The sequence below is a fragment of the Falco peregrinus genome, chromosome 5 (assembly GCF_023634155.1).
Source record: "Falco peregrinus isolate bFalPer1 chromosome 5, bFalPer1.pri, whole genome shotgun sequence".
NCBI classification, from domain to species: Eukaryota; Metazoa; Chordata; class Aves; order Falconiformes; family Falconidae; genus Falco; species Falco peregrinus.
In genome coordinates, this window is record NC_073725.1 from 66,106,079 (window position 1) to 66,120,728 (window position 14,650).

General features: G+C 60.6%; 2 protein-coding genes across 5 annotated transcripts in view; one reads left to right on the top strand and one right to left on the bottom strand.

Annotated features, from left to right (window-relative positions):
- Window positions 1-9,744, top strand: part of SH3GL1 (SH3 domain containing GRB2 like 1, endophilin A2) — a 30,186-nt gene extending 20,442 nt beyond the window's left edge. The window contains exons 5-10 of one of the 2 annotated variants that reach the window (XM_055806874.1): window positions 1,650-1,783; window positions 3,041-3,199; window positions 3,759-3,862; window positions 5,431-5,555; window positions 6,032-6,085; window positions 7,764-9,744. In XM_055806874.1, coding sequence (XP_055662849.1) covers window positions 1,650-1,783; window positions 3,041-3,199; window positions 3,759-3,862; window positions 5,431-5,555; window positions 6,032-6,085; window positions 7,764-7,960 — 773 coding nt within the window. In that variant the 3' untranslated portion in view covers window positions 7,961-9,744. The remainder of the gene's footprint in view (window positions 1-1,649; window positions 1,784-3,040; window positions 3,200-3,758; window positions 3,863-5,430; window positions 5,556-6,031; window positions 6,086-7,763) is intronic. The other variant, XM_055806876.1, reaches the window with a different exon arrangement.
- Window positions 9,745-10,082: 338 nt separating this feature from the next.
- On the bottom strand, window positions 10,083-13,847 carry MPND (MPN domain containing). 3 transcript variants are annotated; one of them, XM_055806872.1, is made up of 13 exons: window positions 13,783-13,847; window positions 12,815-13,041; window positions 12,315-12,545; window positions 12,068-12,230; window positions 11,912-11,996; window positions 11,720-11,816; window positions 11,497-11,569; window positions 11,342-11,418; window positions 11,093-11,252; window positions 10,945-11,015; window positions 10,760-10,849; window positions 10,428-10,520; window positions 10,083-10,318 (listed from the first exon to the last, which is right to left on the bottom strand). In XM_055806872.1, the coding sequence occupies exons 1-13, from the start codon at window positions 13,787-13,789 to the stop codon at window positions 10,232-10,234; spliced, it is 1,461 nt and encodes a 486-aa protein (XP_055662847.1). In that variant the 5' UTR covers window positions 13,790-13,847; the 3' UTR covers window positions 10,083-10,231. The 3 variants fall into 3 exon arrangements, with proteins under 3 accessions (XP_055662847.1, XP_055662846.1, XP_055662848.1); XM_055806871.1 differs by having other exon boundaries at window positions 11,093-11,261; XM_055806873.1 differs by lacking the exon at window positions 10,083-10,318 and having other exon boundaries at window positions 10,512-10,650; window positions 11,093-11,261.
- Between the last annotated feature and the right edge of the window lie 803 nt (window positions 13,848-14,650).

The window sequence follows — 14,650 nt, forward strand, 5'->3', positions numbered from 1 at the left end:
TGCGTCACCTAACGGTACTGAGGGCTCTTAAAAGACGTTCAAAGACTTCCACCCAGGGCGGCAGGGAAGGGGCGAGCAGAGCCCAGGTGTCCGATCCATGGCATTATGTGCAAAACCACCTCTTAATACTTTCTTATTAAACACTGAGATAAATTTGCATGTAGGAAAAAATGCTTCCTTGCTTGTAAATTGAACAATGGTGATGTGGAAAGTAGATCAAGCGAGATTTCAAGTTTTATGGTGCAGTTTCCAGCTAGAGCTCTGCTATAGGGAGGCGGTAGCCAAGAAATCTTTTTTTGCGTGGCAATTTCTCATAACCACGTGTGACTTGCAGGGAGGAGGGGGGTGAAGTTCTTCAGTGACATCAATTTTAATCTACTGAAACATCAGCCTGTGCACGTGACAGACCTGGTACAGTGCACAGCTGTCTGATGGCTTCCAGCGCAGGGAGGAGCCGCCTTGCCTTAGGAAAATTAAAAAGCTCTGGCCACTTTGTAGGAGTGACGAAGGATTCTTGAGAATGCCTCTGGCCAACTCAGAGCCCTGCATATCTCTCTTGGCTTGTAGGAACCGCAGTTGTTACAGAGAGCAAGGGGGAAGGAAGTTTTTAGAACACACCAAACCTGATTTCCTTTAATAGCCTCTCTTATAAGGAACACTTAACTTGATAAATTTCTGTGCTAGTACCGCATCCCTCCCTATGACAGGTTATCTAGGGTTATCACAATTGAAATAACTCTTCTTTTATATTTTTTTTCCAGCTGGACAGTAGAGTGATGTTTTCACTTTACCCTCTGTTTCGCTGGTGTATTCCCCTGTGCTGATGTAGTGCTGAAATGGCTGGTTCGCCAGAGCTGCACAGGAATAATTTAATCTATAAATGGTTTCCAGTGGAATAAAAAGCCAAGACGAAATATGCTTTGCTTCAAGTCCATCTGGCTTAACTGTCATTGTGGCAGGAGCCTTAGAAAAGCATGAAACTAAATAGGTTTCAATGAGCAACTTTGAGCTCTTTAATTGAGAGAGGAGGAGAAGGGATGAGGTTGGCCAGGTGCAGGTTAGTGTCTAAAAGGAAGAAAAGGCTGCAGGTTTGCTGCCAGCATCTGGGGAAACCTGAAAAGTTGGTCAGAGCACTCTGGGCTTAAAATTGTCTGAACATAAGGATAGCCAGGCTGGATCAGACTGAATGCGCCTCTGCCCTGGGCTTCTCTTGCCAGCAGTGGCCAAGGAGCAAAGCAAGGTTAAAGCACTGCATGGCCAATTAGCAGTTCAGTGACTCCCTGAGCTAACATGGAGCTTAAAAATACTGCTTTTGAAAATATTTTTACCTTTTCCTTCTTCTAGTTGTAGAGATTGTTCCTGTTTTTCAGAGTTAAAAAATGAAGCGTGTTAGTGAAGTGTCTTGTGTGGAGTCAATACCAACAGGCAATTGCCTGCTCTCACGCTGGGCACCACTCACTCTATGCCAGGCTCGGGGATTTGCTCCAGATAGAAAAATACGGGGGCGTTGGACAGGGGACGGAGCTTGCACTCGCTGGGTGTCTTGGCAGAATGGCCCTGCATGCAGCCGCCACAGACTTCAGCTCTGTTTAACTGGCTGGCCCCTTCTCCCTTCTCCTCTTCTCTTCCCTTCCTTTTCTCACTCGAAGGCGATGCGCTTCTTGATGCTGGTGAATCTATGAAGCGGTTGGCTGAAGTGAAGGACTCGCTGGATATTGAAGTCAAACAAAATTTTATCGATCCCCTTCAGAACCTGTGTGACAAAGACCTGAAAGAGATCCAGGTAAATACCTCAGTGGTTTTCTCTCCTCATCATCTCTTTCATTTCTGGCCTCTTCTGGCTACTAGTGCATGTAACTGCTTGCTCTGTCATGGTGGGAACCAAGGACTCGTGTAAGTATCATGTCTGTTCGCCTGCCCTGTGCGTGCCTTCTCTCGCTGGGACTCGCTGGGGTCACTAGTATTTCCTCCCTGCTCAGCACTGCTGCTGCTGCTGCTCCTGAGCAGCTCATAAGGCTGGACGCAGGTTTCAGTGGTTCTCCGTTTGCCACGTTTTATGGAGGATGCTGTGGGAGTACATCCCAATGTGCCTTCTGGCCTTGCTGGGTTTGGTTCATTGTGCTGTGAGCTCCCAGCCCTGTTACATTTGGGCTGCCTGGCATTAAACTTTACAGCTGTCGGCTCTGTTCTGTTAGTAGCCTGGGTTTTATAACTTCCAAGCTGTGAGCAAGCTTCCTTCTAGGTCTCTTATGCAGCATCTCAGGAAGGCCCTTCGGTGCCTCGCTGGGGAGACATGGAGCTTGGTAACTCCCGTGTGCTGTTGTAGGGACAAGACTGCAAAGTAGGGCCAGGCTTTGCAATAGGATCCATCCCAAGCTGTTAATTCCCAAGGCAGCACTCTCGACTGAGTTTTCCTTACAGTGGTGGCCCAGATAAAATAACCGCCAACTGCTGTTAAGTACTAGTACTTACCTGTACTCCAATTCTGCAGGCTGCCATAGCGCTGATTTAAGCAGCTCTGCCCTAAGCAGTCAGGGGATGCAGTGTGCAGAACCTGCATCCCAGTTCCTGATTTCCAGAGATCCCTGTTGCTCCTGGGGAGCTGAAAGTAGCGGGCCAGCTCTTCATCTTGCCGAAAGGCTTGCGTAGGGGAACAGACCCAGGCTGCTTCCTGCAGTGTTTTCCTCCAGCTCTTGGCTAGAAGGGGGTGAAGTCACATCACCGTGCCAATTTGTTGAGGGTTTTTTCTTAGTAATAAGCCTCTGCAGCAGTAATCCTCTGCCAGACTGAGTCCGGATGGTCCACTCCTCCCTGCCGCCTCGCAGCAGCCCTGCCATGCAGCTCTCCATCACATCCTGGAGCCTCTCCGGAGTCTGAACAAAGGTGGGAGCCACAGACGTGTGTGCTCCGAGATCAGGTTTCTGAAGCGAATGAAGTTGGCCTGTAACTAGAGCTGCCTTCCCAGCGGGAGAGCTTGGCTGCTGCCAGTCTCTGGCTTTTCCTTCTTTTCCTTTACTGTTCATAACCGTCTTCTTCCCAGCACCATCTCAAGAAGCTGGAAGGCAGACGCTTGGACTTTGACTACAAGAAGAAACGACAGGGCAAAATCCCCGATGAGGAACTTCGACAGGCCATGGAGAAATTTGAAGAGTCCAAGGAAGTAGCAGAGACCAGTATGCACAACCTCCTAGAAACTGATGTGAGTGCATGGGGCTCCTCTGCCCCGGGCTGCGAGCTGCCGGGTGGGTTGCATGTTCCTGTGTACACGAGGGTGGAATCTCTTGAGGGACGCAGAAGTTAGACGCTGATTTCCACTCTTGTTCTTGCAAGTGTGGTTTTGCTCTCTGAAAACCCAGATCTGAGCGCCCAGCACGTGGCTTGGCAGGCCTCTTATCCTTTCTGTAGTCTCTCATTCCTGATCAAGCCCTTGGCCAGAGGAGAGGCTGTGGCTTGTACCAGGTGGGTCTCTTCTCAGTGTGTTGGTGCGAGAGAGTTTGGGCAGGTAATGCAGCTTACTTGGGGAGGATTTGAACAGCTAGCAAAGCCCAGAGTGCGGTAGGAGGTGCCCTCTGTCCTGCTGAGCTCAGCCAGTGCCCGACCTCTGGTGTCTGAAATCCCAAGCCTTCTCCTCATCTCCCCAGGGAAGTTGCCCTTCGTACACATTCCCCGGTATGGTCTCAGCCCCCATGCGCAATGCAGGAGTCTCCTGTTCTCAGCTGGGGAGAGCCATTCATCCCACCTTGGTGTGATTCTCGCAGATCGAGCAGGTGAGCCAGCTCTCAGCCTTGGTGGACGCCCAGCTGGACTACCACAGGCAGGCAGTGCAGATCCTGGATGAGCTTGCAGAAAAACTCAAACGCAGGTGAGTCCCAGGGTGCTGAAGGCACTCTCAGTTTTCACAGCCACAAGCTCTCCCTGTGACGCTTGTCTGTAAATACCTGACTCTCCCCCTCAATCAGTCCTCTGGTGGTAAAGCTGCAGTCGCTAGAGCTTCAATACAGACCTCCTCTGGGCTGGAGGGAGCGATGCCAGCTGCACAACGTGCTTTCAGTGATGGGCACATTCTGGCGTTTGAAACAAAACCTCCGTGCTTGCACCACGGGCAGCTCGCCTCTGCTGGGCTGAGCCCTGCCTGAATCCAGGGGCGCTGCTCCCGGCGCGGCTGGAGGTGAATTCGGCAGGGCTGAAGTAGGGTGGGATCCCCTTCATGGCAGGGCTCACAGCTCCTGGCACTGGGGGTGCTGAGCGTGGGAGTGCCCCCCACGAAGTGCCTCGTGGCCAGACCCGGGATCGAGTCAGAAGTTGCATCGTGCTATTGGAGCAGATGGCTCAGCTGTCACCCTGTGTCACCTGGAACTGCCTAGCCTAGAGTCTCTGTGCCATGAGCTTCAGCTGCGGTTAAGGAGCGTACCTGGGCAGTGGCCATGGTCGTGGCCCTGTCCAGGGCTCCCGGTAGTTCTGAAGACCAGGAGGTGAATGTAACGTGGTGGGACGACGTGGTGGCCACAGGCCAGTGGAAGAACACCTCCATCACCTTGTTAAAGGCAGGCTCTGTGAGCTCCCCACCAGAACCCTTGTTTTCCAGCAAGCCCTGCTCTCCCTCCTCCCTGCGTGGTGGTCTCCTGGCAGATCCCACCACCTGTGCTCTGGAGTTCTGAGCCACAGGAGTTGGTGAAAGGCAGACAGGCGTCTGGCACACCAGAGCAGGGAGAGCCAGAGAGCTGCCCGGTCTTGCTCCTCTCCCTGCCTCTCCTCGAGTGCCTGACCTCTGCAGCAGCCGTGGGGAATGTGTGGTTGCTGCCAAGGTGCCAAGAAACACAGGGGTGCTGTTGAAATACCGAGTGAGCTGTTTCACGCGACTGCCATGACTCGCACAGTCGTTCTTCTTGCTGCTCTGTCAAACCTGAGCAAGCGTCTTCCCAAGCCCCGGCCAAGGAAGGAGAGATGGCTTTGTTGCATCTGGGGCTGCCCTGCAGAGCCGGGGACGTGCTTTCCTCAACCTGGCACAGGGTGGCTTGGACAGAGCCAGGGCAGCCTCTCCGCTTCTTGGGGCAATTTGGCAATGCTGCACTGCTGTTCTTCCCTTGTGGAAGAAACTGCTGAGTGGGTGCTGGGTCTGGTTTGAATTAAGAAGAACTGGGAGGATCCTGCCAAGTGTGAGCTTTCGAACTGCAGCACGGGTGTCCTCTGCTGGCCTGAACTGCCTGGGATGCCTTAGCGAAGCCTGGGGCATGTGGCCCTCTCCAAGGGCAAGGTCCCAAACCCTGGGCAAGATCCATCTTCAGAACACCCCAGTGCAGTGTGTTGTGCAGATTCTTGGCAACAAACCAATTTGCAACTTTGCATGGCCACTGAGGAGGATAGATACCACGTTGATATCATATTCTGTTTCACATTTCACTTTATCCACATTTCTTTTCCTTCCTCCAGAATGAGGGAGGCCTCCTCACGTCCCAAGCGGGAGTACAAGCCCAAACCCAGGGAGACATACGACTTTGGAGACACTGACCAATCTAACGGGGGCTTCTCTTGCAATCCTACCCCCAAAGTCTCAGGTAAAGTTGTCCCCTGCGTGCGCACACGGGTGCCTCTGGAGCAGCCTCTTGGGGCTGGAGGGGAGCTGCTCTGCCTGGAAGTGATGTTTCTGGTGTGCTGGATGTGCCTGCACGAGCTGGTGGCTCTGAAAAACGTCAGAAATGCCTCTAGACTTGGGCTGTTTTCTCTTGGGGCTCAGCAGCCTTTGTTATATTGGCTTGGGGATGTCCCAGCGGGGTCTGCAGCCCAGGCCACTTGGCGTGTGGTGCCCGGTCAGTGCCAGCAGTGGCAGACAGCAAAAATGAATCATCTCTCGCTCCCTCCCTGTCTTCCATCATGCTGCATTTGTCCCTCCCTGGTCCCAGCGAGGCAGGCAGGTTTCTAACACAGCATGTGGGCTGCCCTGTTTCTCCTCACAGATCCTCCCTTTGGGCCCTACCTTTCCCTCTCTCCAGTTCACGTTGGTTTAAGCATGTCTCTTTTTGTTTGGAAGCAGCTTCCTCCTCTTTCCGATCCGACAAGCCGTCCCGGGCCTCCGTCAGGAGTATCCGTGAGTTTCCTCCCTCTGCACTGCATGATGTGTGACCATCTCTCCCCATCCCTCCTCGCTTCTCCTTCCGTGATGCTGCTGCTTGGAGCCGCTAATACCTCCGTGCTGAGCCTGGCCAGCAGAACAGCTAAGCTAAGCTAAGCCTTAAGCTAAGCCTCAAATTAAAACAGCCACGCTATACTGGTATTTACCACGCCAAAGCTGGGGTCGTCACTCACCCGGAGGAGCTGTAGCAGCTACCATCACACAGGCATGTCCTGCGTGAGGCCACAGTGATCAGATGCTTTTCCATGAGGCATCAGACACCTTGAGGATTACCCCACTCTTGTTCCAAGCACCCAGCCTGGATCTCTCCCACCCCTACTCGTGCTGCCCCTCATACCCTGCTGCTGAGGGCTGGGGGGAGCAGGCAGAGCCTCAGCATGCTGAGCAGGTTTGGTGGTCCCAGCTGGGCAGCAGGGAGCCTCGGATGGGTTCCTGGGATGACGTGGGGTCCGTGGGTCAGCGTTCCTGCTGAAGGGACCCCTTGGGGTCCCAAGGCCAGGCTGGGTCTGTGGCTCAGAGCCGTTGCGGTGGGGAAAGCTCGTGGTGGCGCAGCAAGGAGGCAGGAGGACTTGAGGAGCCTGGTATAGGGAAAGAGCCACAGTGGTGGGACCAGCCTGGTATTTTGGGGAGTTGTTTCAAAACCGTGAATCTGCTTGGCTGCCGCTTTCGGTGTTTTCAGAGTTCTCTTCTCATGCTTGGTCCTTTCTTGCTGTGGGTATTCAGCAGAGCAGATGTGCTGGCTGCTGGTCGTGCCGTTCCCCTTGCCCTGGTTGGGAGAGTGCTAGTGCAGAGCCACAGGGCAACGGGGAGGGGAGCGGGGGCCCTGCAGACCCTGGTGGTCTGTATTCACTTGGTCCCCTTCCAGCAGGATCCCTGCAGGTGCAAAGCCGAGTGCCTGCTCATCCCAAAACGTTAGCACAAAGACAGAGCAAGCAGCAGCTTTCCCGGCTACAAAAAAATCCCTTTTGCAGTCAGAAAGTCTGATGCTTAAATCGTGGAGCTGAGATGGGGGAAGAAGACTGGGTTTCTCCCCATTTTTTTGGGGGGGGGGGGGGGGGCAGGGGGGCTCGCATGCAGCACCGAGCTGCTAATTGAAGCTCTGTGCCCAGGGAGGCAGGGGTAGTCCTCTCCCTCCCGTCGCCCACAGAGTCAAGGTGACCCCTGTAAAGCAGAGGGACCCCCGGGGTGGTCCTCCATGTCCTCATGTCTGACCCAGCAGCTTCCCTCATCTCTGGGGACAAACACGGCTTTTCGCCGCCTGGTTTCCAGCGTGGTGGTCTCGTGGCGGTGGGAACAGCTCGGAGCAGGAGCAGGCAGGATGGGGGGCTGGGGGCAGGGGGCTGCTCTGGGAGAAGGTCACGAAGGAGGTGGTTGGAGCAAGACAGCAGAGGAGCTTGTGGGCTGAAAGCCGGTGAGGGGTTCGTGCTGAGTTAGTGCTCTAGCAGCGCCGGGCAGGGCGAAGGGGCAGTTTCCCCGCGCAGGGCAGAGCTGGGCTGTGAAACCAGCTGTGCGAGCCCGGCCCTGGCGGAGCCGCTGATCCCCGGCAGGAATCCCTGGCATCGGCGGAGCTGGGGGCTTGAGGGGATGGTGTGTGGGGGTCCGGCTCACCTCTGCCCCTCGCCTCTCCCCACAGCCCCCCTGGACCAGCCCTGCTGCAAGGCTCTCTACGACTTCGAACCTGAGAACGACGGTGAGCTGGGCTTCAAGGAAGGGGACGTCATCACCCTCACCAACCAGATCGACGAGAACTGGTACGAGGGCATGATCAACGGCCAGTCGGGCTTCTTCCCCCTCAACTACGTGGAAGTGCTGGTTCCGCTACCTCAGTGAACGGCATGGCTCCTGTCCCCGCTCCCGGCGCGGGCCGAGCTCCATTCCACCTCCATCCCGACACCGGCCCGCCCTCGGCAGTGGGGCCGTGCTATCTCTGCATCACCTCGGGGCGAGATTGCCACCAGGGAACAAGCCAGAAGGGTCAAATGGCCCCCCCCAGCCCCTTGAATTTGGTTATTTTAATTAATTTTTTCTTTTTTTTTTTTTTTTGTCCTTCTGGTGCTTGAACTTCGGTACTTTGCGCGCCCTGCCAGGTGTCCCCCCCCCCGGGCTGTACGATTGTCACAGGCCTCTCCCTGTCCAGTTTTTGTTTTTCCTTTGGGTCAAGCATCCGGATGAGCCAGGTGGGAGAGCCAGGATGCGTCCTTCACGCTGAGCATCAGCGCACGGAGACATGTGGCACAGTGGCAGGGGACAAAGCAACCCCCAGCATCACCAAGGGGTGAGACCTTGACACTACCCCTCCCCCACGGGTGCCCAGCCTCCCTACAGCCCAGCACCGATGCAGGACCTGGCTCTTTCGCTCCTGGGGGCTCCAGGGAGGGATGCTGTGGCACAGCAACACTACACCACCCATCAAACACTAAGCCAGCCCCGCGGTGCGGGTGCTGAGCCCTGTCGGGGGCTCTGTGCAGTCCCTGCCTGCCCCAGAGGGACACAGCAAGGATGTCCCCTGCCTGCTGTTGGCCCTGTGCCCCCTCCCTGCAGAGCTCAGCTCCACAGGGGGTGGCTGCTCCCTTCTGCCCTTGATTTTTAAGTATTTTAGGCCAGGTTGCATCTGGACCTTGGGCTTTTCCTACTACAAACTCTACACCGAGTCTGTCAGAGTTGGGGGATAATTTGGGGGTGGTGGGAGCTGGGCCGCAGCCCAGGGTCTGCCCACCATGGGGCACAGTAGGTTGTGTCTCCTCTCTGAGGCTCTGCACCATCCCCAGGGAGCCACCAGCACCCCGTGCCACAGGACCAGGGATCGTGGCTGTGGGACTGGAGCTCGGCTGATCCTCACGTGCCTTTGCTGTGCCCCCTGTCTCTGCCCCACAGCCACCCTCCTGGGGGGGTGGGCAACATGCCCCTCGGCCACTGTGTTTGGTGGGAAAAGGTATCATACATCTCAGCGCCACTTCTGCCAGCCCCAAGCATCCCTGCATCTTCCTTATTGTGGGGGTCAGGGTGGGGTCCAGCAGCAGCAGCGCTCGCCCCATCTCTCTTGACTCCGTGGTTTTCCTTGCTAGAAAAGTGGTTTCTTTCCCTCTTCCTCAGCCTTGGCCGGGCTCCAGCATCTCTCCTCCTCCTCACCTGGCCGGGGGCTGAGCCCCAGCTCCGCACCAGGCCCATGCTGCAGCACATCCCTGTCCCTGCTGTTCCCGGCTCCCGTCACAGTTCCACAGCCCTTTTTTAATGATTTTAACCGTGCATGTCAATGTGTGTCCAGTCCCCTGCCACACTGTGCTCCGAGCGGGCTGACCAGTGACCCCAGTCCCAGACTGGGGGGGGGCACAAGGCAGCTCCCCCCTTGATCCCAACAGCACAGGGAGCCCAAGGGACCAGTGCCCCCAGGGCCCTCACCTTTGTCCCCTTCCCAGTGGGGACAGGGGTCACATCCTGGGAACACTGGTTCCTGCTCAGGTGGATTGAAATGCGTTTTGTCAGTTGGGACAACCTGCTAGATGGTTTGGGGTTTTTGTAATGGTTTCTCCTGGTTTTTAGGGGGAAAAAAAGATGACCCACAAATCTCGACTTGTATCTCTGAATGAAAGTATTAAATGTTTTCTTCTTTCTAATGACTGCGTCCTCTGTGGCTGCGAGACGGGGCTGCGGGGGGGCACAGTGGGCTGGAGGAGCAGCCCTGGATCAATGTCCCCCTGGTTCAGCCCCCCAGAACAGGCAGCTGGATGGTGACTGCAGCCCATGAGGCCACTGGCACCATCCCAGCAAGATGTCCCCGAGCCAGCGGAGCCGCACGCCGGCCGCCTCTCAGGAACTGCTCTTTAATCAACTACCACTTCCACAAACAACTTAACAGCCGAGACTCCCACCACCACCACCACCCTCCCCTCCACCGCTGCCCCGTGGGGGCAGGGCAGGAGCCAGCGGGGTCCCGGGACCCCTCGGGCGAGTCCCCTGTAGCAGCAGGCGATGCGGTGTCCCCGCAGTGCTGCCCCACGCCAGGGCTGGGTGAGCCCCTGGGGCTGGGGGGGGGGCTGCCGAGCCGAGCCCTGGCTGCTGGGAAGGCACCTGGTCCGAACCGAAGGGGGGGCTCCCAGCCCCTCAGCTGCTGAGCTTGAGGAGGCTGTAGATCTGCTCCAGGACGTGGGTGAAGCTCTGGTCTTTGGGGGTGCGGGACGCCAGGGAGCCCTGAGATGGGGACGCAGCCCGGTTAATTAACACACCGGGGTGGCCACAGCTCAAGCTCCAGCTCCAGCCCCCCTCCCCCCAAGCCCAGCGGAGGAAGACCCCTGCTCACCTTTAGCTTGTCCAGGTAGGTTTGATCCTGACTCCACAGCTCCTGGAACTTCACCAGGTCGGGGGCTCCCTTATAAAACTCCACCAGCAGCGTCTGGGGTGGGGGGGAAGAGAGGGGCTGCAGGCACCGGGGCTGCCCCGAGCCTGGGCACGTGCCTCCCGCCCGGCACCCAGACCTCGGCAGCACCGTGGGGATGGAGGAGGGATTGTCACCGTCACTGGGGCTAAGGGCAGGAAGGGGATGATGGGTGGCAGAAGCTCAGCCAGCCCCCAGTGGGGCCGGGGTCCTTGCTGGGCTGGACGGGGTTTTCGGGGCCCCCACCCCACACTCACCATCTCCTGCAGGACGTCGTTGGTGAGGAATCCATCCTGGATGTAAGCCACCTCCACGTCCATGGGGATGCCGTAGTCGTTGGGCCGTTGCTGGAGGACAGAGGAGCGGCGCAGAGGGGTCACCCCACGGCACTGGGGCCACCCCCACCCCAAATACCTGCCCCGCGGGACCGGCAGCCACCCACCTCTGGCGGCGGCATCACCCAGAAGGGTGCGATTTTGGACTCCACGCCGGGGTTGCCATGATAGTAGGGTCCTGGGAGGGAGAGGTGGGGCTGACACGGGGGGGCCGCAGCCCCAGCACCCCCGGCATGGTGGGGACCGGGCGCTTACCGCAGATGAGAGCCAGGCAGGGCTGGAAGCTGTTGCCGCTGCCCTGCAGCTTGAGCTGGTAATCCATCTGCGCGTCAATGTCGTGCAGGGAGGGCAGTGCGGGGCCGAAGGGGTGGCTGTGGTACCAGCCCACCAGTGACAGCCCCCGCAGGAACAGGCTCTGGCAGATCTGGGGTGGGCAGGTGCCGTGGGGACGGGTCCCCCGGGACCCCCACACCCCACACCCCACACCCCCCGGCGCTGCTTTACCTCCTCCTCCACGGCACCGGCAGCTTCGGCATCGCCCAGGCGGGTCCGGCACGGGAAGGCTCGCAGCACCGTCAGCACTGCGGGGGGGCGGGCACAGGGGTGGGTGGCTCTGCTGTGGGCTGGGCAAGGGGGGACCCCCCCACCCCGCTACCTACATTGTGTGTTGGTGTCCCACCGCCCCCCCAGGTAGCCCACCACTTCGCTCCGCGTCAGGTGGCTATGGAAGTCCTAAAGGAAAAGGTTAAAATCAACAGTTTGGCCCCGAAGTGACACGGGGACGGGGGAGGGGGCACAGGATGACTCCCCCTCCCTGCAGGTGTCCCCAGTGCCATCAGAGCTGTCCCAGCCTGTCCTCCCCTCCCCGGGGAGGGGACGCACCAGGAGCAGCAGGACGTTGCTGGAAATGGCCACGTTGAAGGGCTGGAACTTGTTGATGGCGGCGAACGATGTCACCTCCACCAGGGTCTGGGGGCTCCTGGAAGAGCCGCAACCCCTCTGCCACCGCTGCCCCCAGCCCCTCCTGTGCCTGTGGGTGGCACCCGTGGGGCTGGGGTCCCTGTCACACCCTACCTGGCCGAGTCACGGGTGCCCAGGGTGCAGTAGCGGACGGGCACCCGGGGTTTGCTCTCCAACCGCTTCGCCGGGGGGCCGTGATCTGCGAAGCACAATGCCCCGTCACCGCTGCCGAGCTGCCTGGGGTCCCGCGGGACCCCCGTGCCACCTTACCCGTCCCCGCCGGCTCCGCCAGGCTCTTGCATTGTTGTTTCTTGCTCCTCTCCTCCAGCTTTTTGGTAACCGCCAGCTCCGGCACAGGCGCCCGACCCTCCCTCGTCGCCTCCTCCTCTTCATCCTCAGGCATCTCCTCCTCCTCGCCCTCACTGGCCAGGCTCTGCCGGCAGCACAGGGCTGGCACCCATCCTGCCACCCACACTGGGGGTCCCTGGCAGGGGGCTGGGGGGGGCAGCCCACCCACCTCCTCGGCAGGCGGCACGTTGGGCTGGTGCTTGCGCAGCCACGCGGCTTTGTACTGGTCCAGCTTCTGGCCCTTGTAGCGCACGGACGCCCACCCGCACCCCGACTTCTTGGCGGGGTTCACCAGGCGCTTGCAGTGGGTGGCCCAGGCGCTGGGCGAGTTGAAGACCTGCCCCGTCTCCTGCCACGTGATGGTCCCGTCCGCCCCCAGGTCCCCCACGAACTTCTTGCCCTGGGGAGTGTGGGGGTGAGCCGGGGGGGGCACCCACCAGTGCCCTGTGCCCCGTCCCCATGCCCTATGCCCCACCCCTGTCCCCCGTCCCCTGTCCCTGCACCCTGTCCTCCATCTCTCTTCCCCACCCCTGTCCCCCATCCCTGTGCCCTGTCCCCCCTCCCTGTCCCATGTCCCCCCACCCCTGTGCCCTGTCCCCCATCCCTGTCCCCTGTGCGCTGTCCCCCAACCCAATCCCCACGCTGTGTCCCCGCGCCGGTCAGGCTCACCAGGTAGTAGATGGAGAGGACGCCACGGGCCGGCTCGAGGAGCCCATCGCGGAGCAGGACGCGGAGGGTGATGCCGCGGCGGGTGAGCACGGCGCCCCGGGTGTCCCCTGCCACCTTGGCCCCACTCCCGGCCTCCGGCTCGGCCTCCGCCTCGTCCAGCCCCGGCTCCAGCTCGTCCTCATCCTCCTCCAGGCACTCATCCCCGCCGGGGGACGTGGCCACCAGCGCTGCGGGGGGGACACATGCCATGTGGGGTCCTCCCTGGGGGCAGCACCCCTGGGTGTCCCCCCAAGAGCACCCTTGGGTGTGTCCCCCTCATGTCTGCCTGCAGGTGGGGACACCTGGACAGGGCTGCACAGGGACACGGGGACATGAAGATGATGCCATGGGGATGTTGGGGCACAAGCATGCAGGGACACAGAGGGGACACAGGGTCACAGCAGGGGGTGAGCACAGGGACAGGGGGATGGGGTACACTGCCAGGGGCGGGGGGGAGATGCAGCGGTGTGAGGACACAGGGACATGATGACAAAGGACAAGGGGACATGGGTGTGGGACATGGGGGCTGTGAGACATGGGGCCCTGGGGCCACGGCTGGGGGCCAGGGCACACAGAGGACAGGGGCTCGTCCCCCCAGCCCCGCGTGTCCCCCGACGCCGGGAGCCCGGGGGGGGGGGGGGGCGGGGGGGGGCGGGGGGGGGGGCGGGGCTGTCCCCACCCGCGGGGTCCCGGGCCCGGCGCGCGCCCAGGGTCCCGCGTGCCCGTGCCCCGCGTGCGGGTGGCTGTGAGCACGCGCGGGGCCACACGTGTGTGCGGGAGGCGCGCGCGCGCAGGTGCATGTGCGCGGGGGCGCGTACCCCGGGGGGGCGGCGGGGGCGCGGTGCGCGCGCATGTGTGCGTGTGCGCGCACGGTGCGCGCGTCCCCGGCCGGGGGGTGCCCGTGCGTGCCCGGTGCCCCCCGCCCCTACCTGCCATGCTGCGCTCGCGCCGCTCCCGCCTCCCCGGTGCGCGCGGCGGCGCCACGTGATGGGGCGGCCCCGCGCGCCCCGCCCCGCCTGGGGGAGCGACACCGGCACCGGGGGGGCGACACACACACACATCGGGGGGGACGACGACGGGGGACACCGGAATCGAGGGGGGCGGCACACCGGAACCGGGGGGGCGACACACACGCACATCGGAGGGGGGGGGACACACCGGTATCGGGGGGGCGACACACACACACGGGGGGGGGGGGGGGGGGGAGGGACCCGGCACCGGGGGCCGGGGGGGGGTGGGCACACACACATGTTGGGGGGGTGGACCGGCACCGGGGGAGGCGACACACACACGGGGCGGGGGACGACGACTGACGGACACCGGCACCGGGGGACGCTGGGGGCGCAGGGTAGCGGACGGACGTGGAGGGGACCGGGGGGGGGGCAGTGTTGGGTGGGTGTTGGGGGACCGGGGGGGGCTGGGGACACGGTGGAGGGCACGGGTGGGGATGTGCAGGTTGGGGGGGTCAGGGCTTGGCAGCTCAGGGGGATACAGTGGCGTGGGGGGGTGCAGGGTGCAGGGTTTGGGGACTGAGGGGACACTGGGGGGCACAGGAGGCAGGATTCGGGGGTACAGGGGATGCAGAAGCGGGGACAGGGTTATGGGGGCAGGGGGCAGGCTTAGGGGGATGCAGAGGCGGGGGAGGGGGGCATGAGGGAAAGGCTGCGGACACACAGAGGGTGCAGGAGACAAGCCACCCTCGCGTGTCATTGTGTGTCCCCCCCGCAGACGGCGAGCTGGGAGGCGCAGGTGTGGCGGGGACTCATCCTGACCATGGCGGAGGTGGGGACAGGGTGC

What these genes read in the sequence shown, in the direction of transcription:
- MPND (XM_055806871.1), bottom strand. An exon ending in GGCACCCGTGACTCGGCCAG is followed by an intron (nt 11,817 to 11,911) that starts GTAGGGTGTGAC and finishes CGGCTCTTCCAG; the next exon opens with GAGCCCCCAGACCCTGGTGG. An exon ending in GTGGGACACCAACACACAAT is followed by an intron (nt 11,419 to 11,496) that starts GTAGGTAGCGGG and finishes GCCCCCCCGCAG; the next exon opens with TGCTGACGGTGCTGCGAGCC.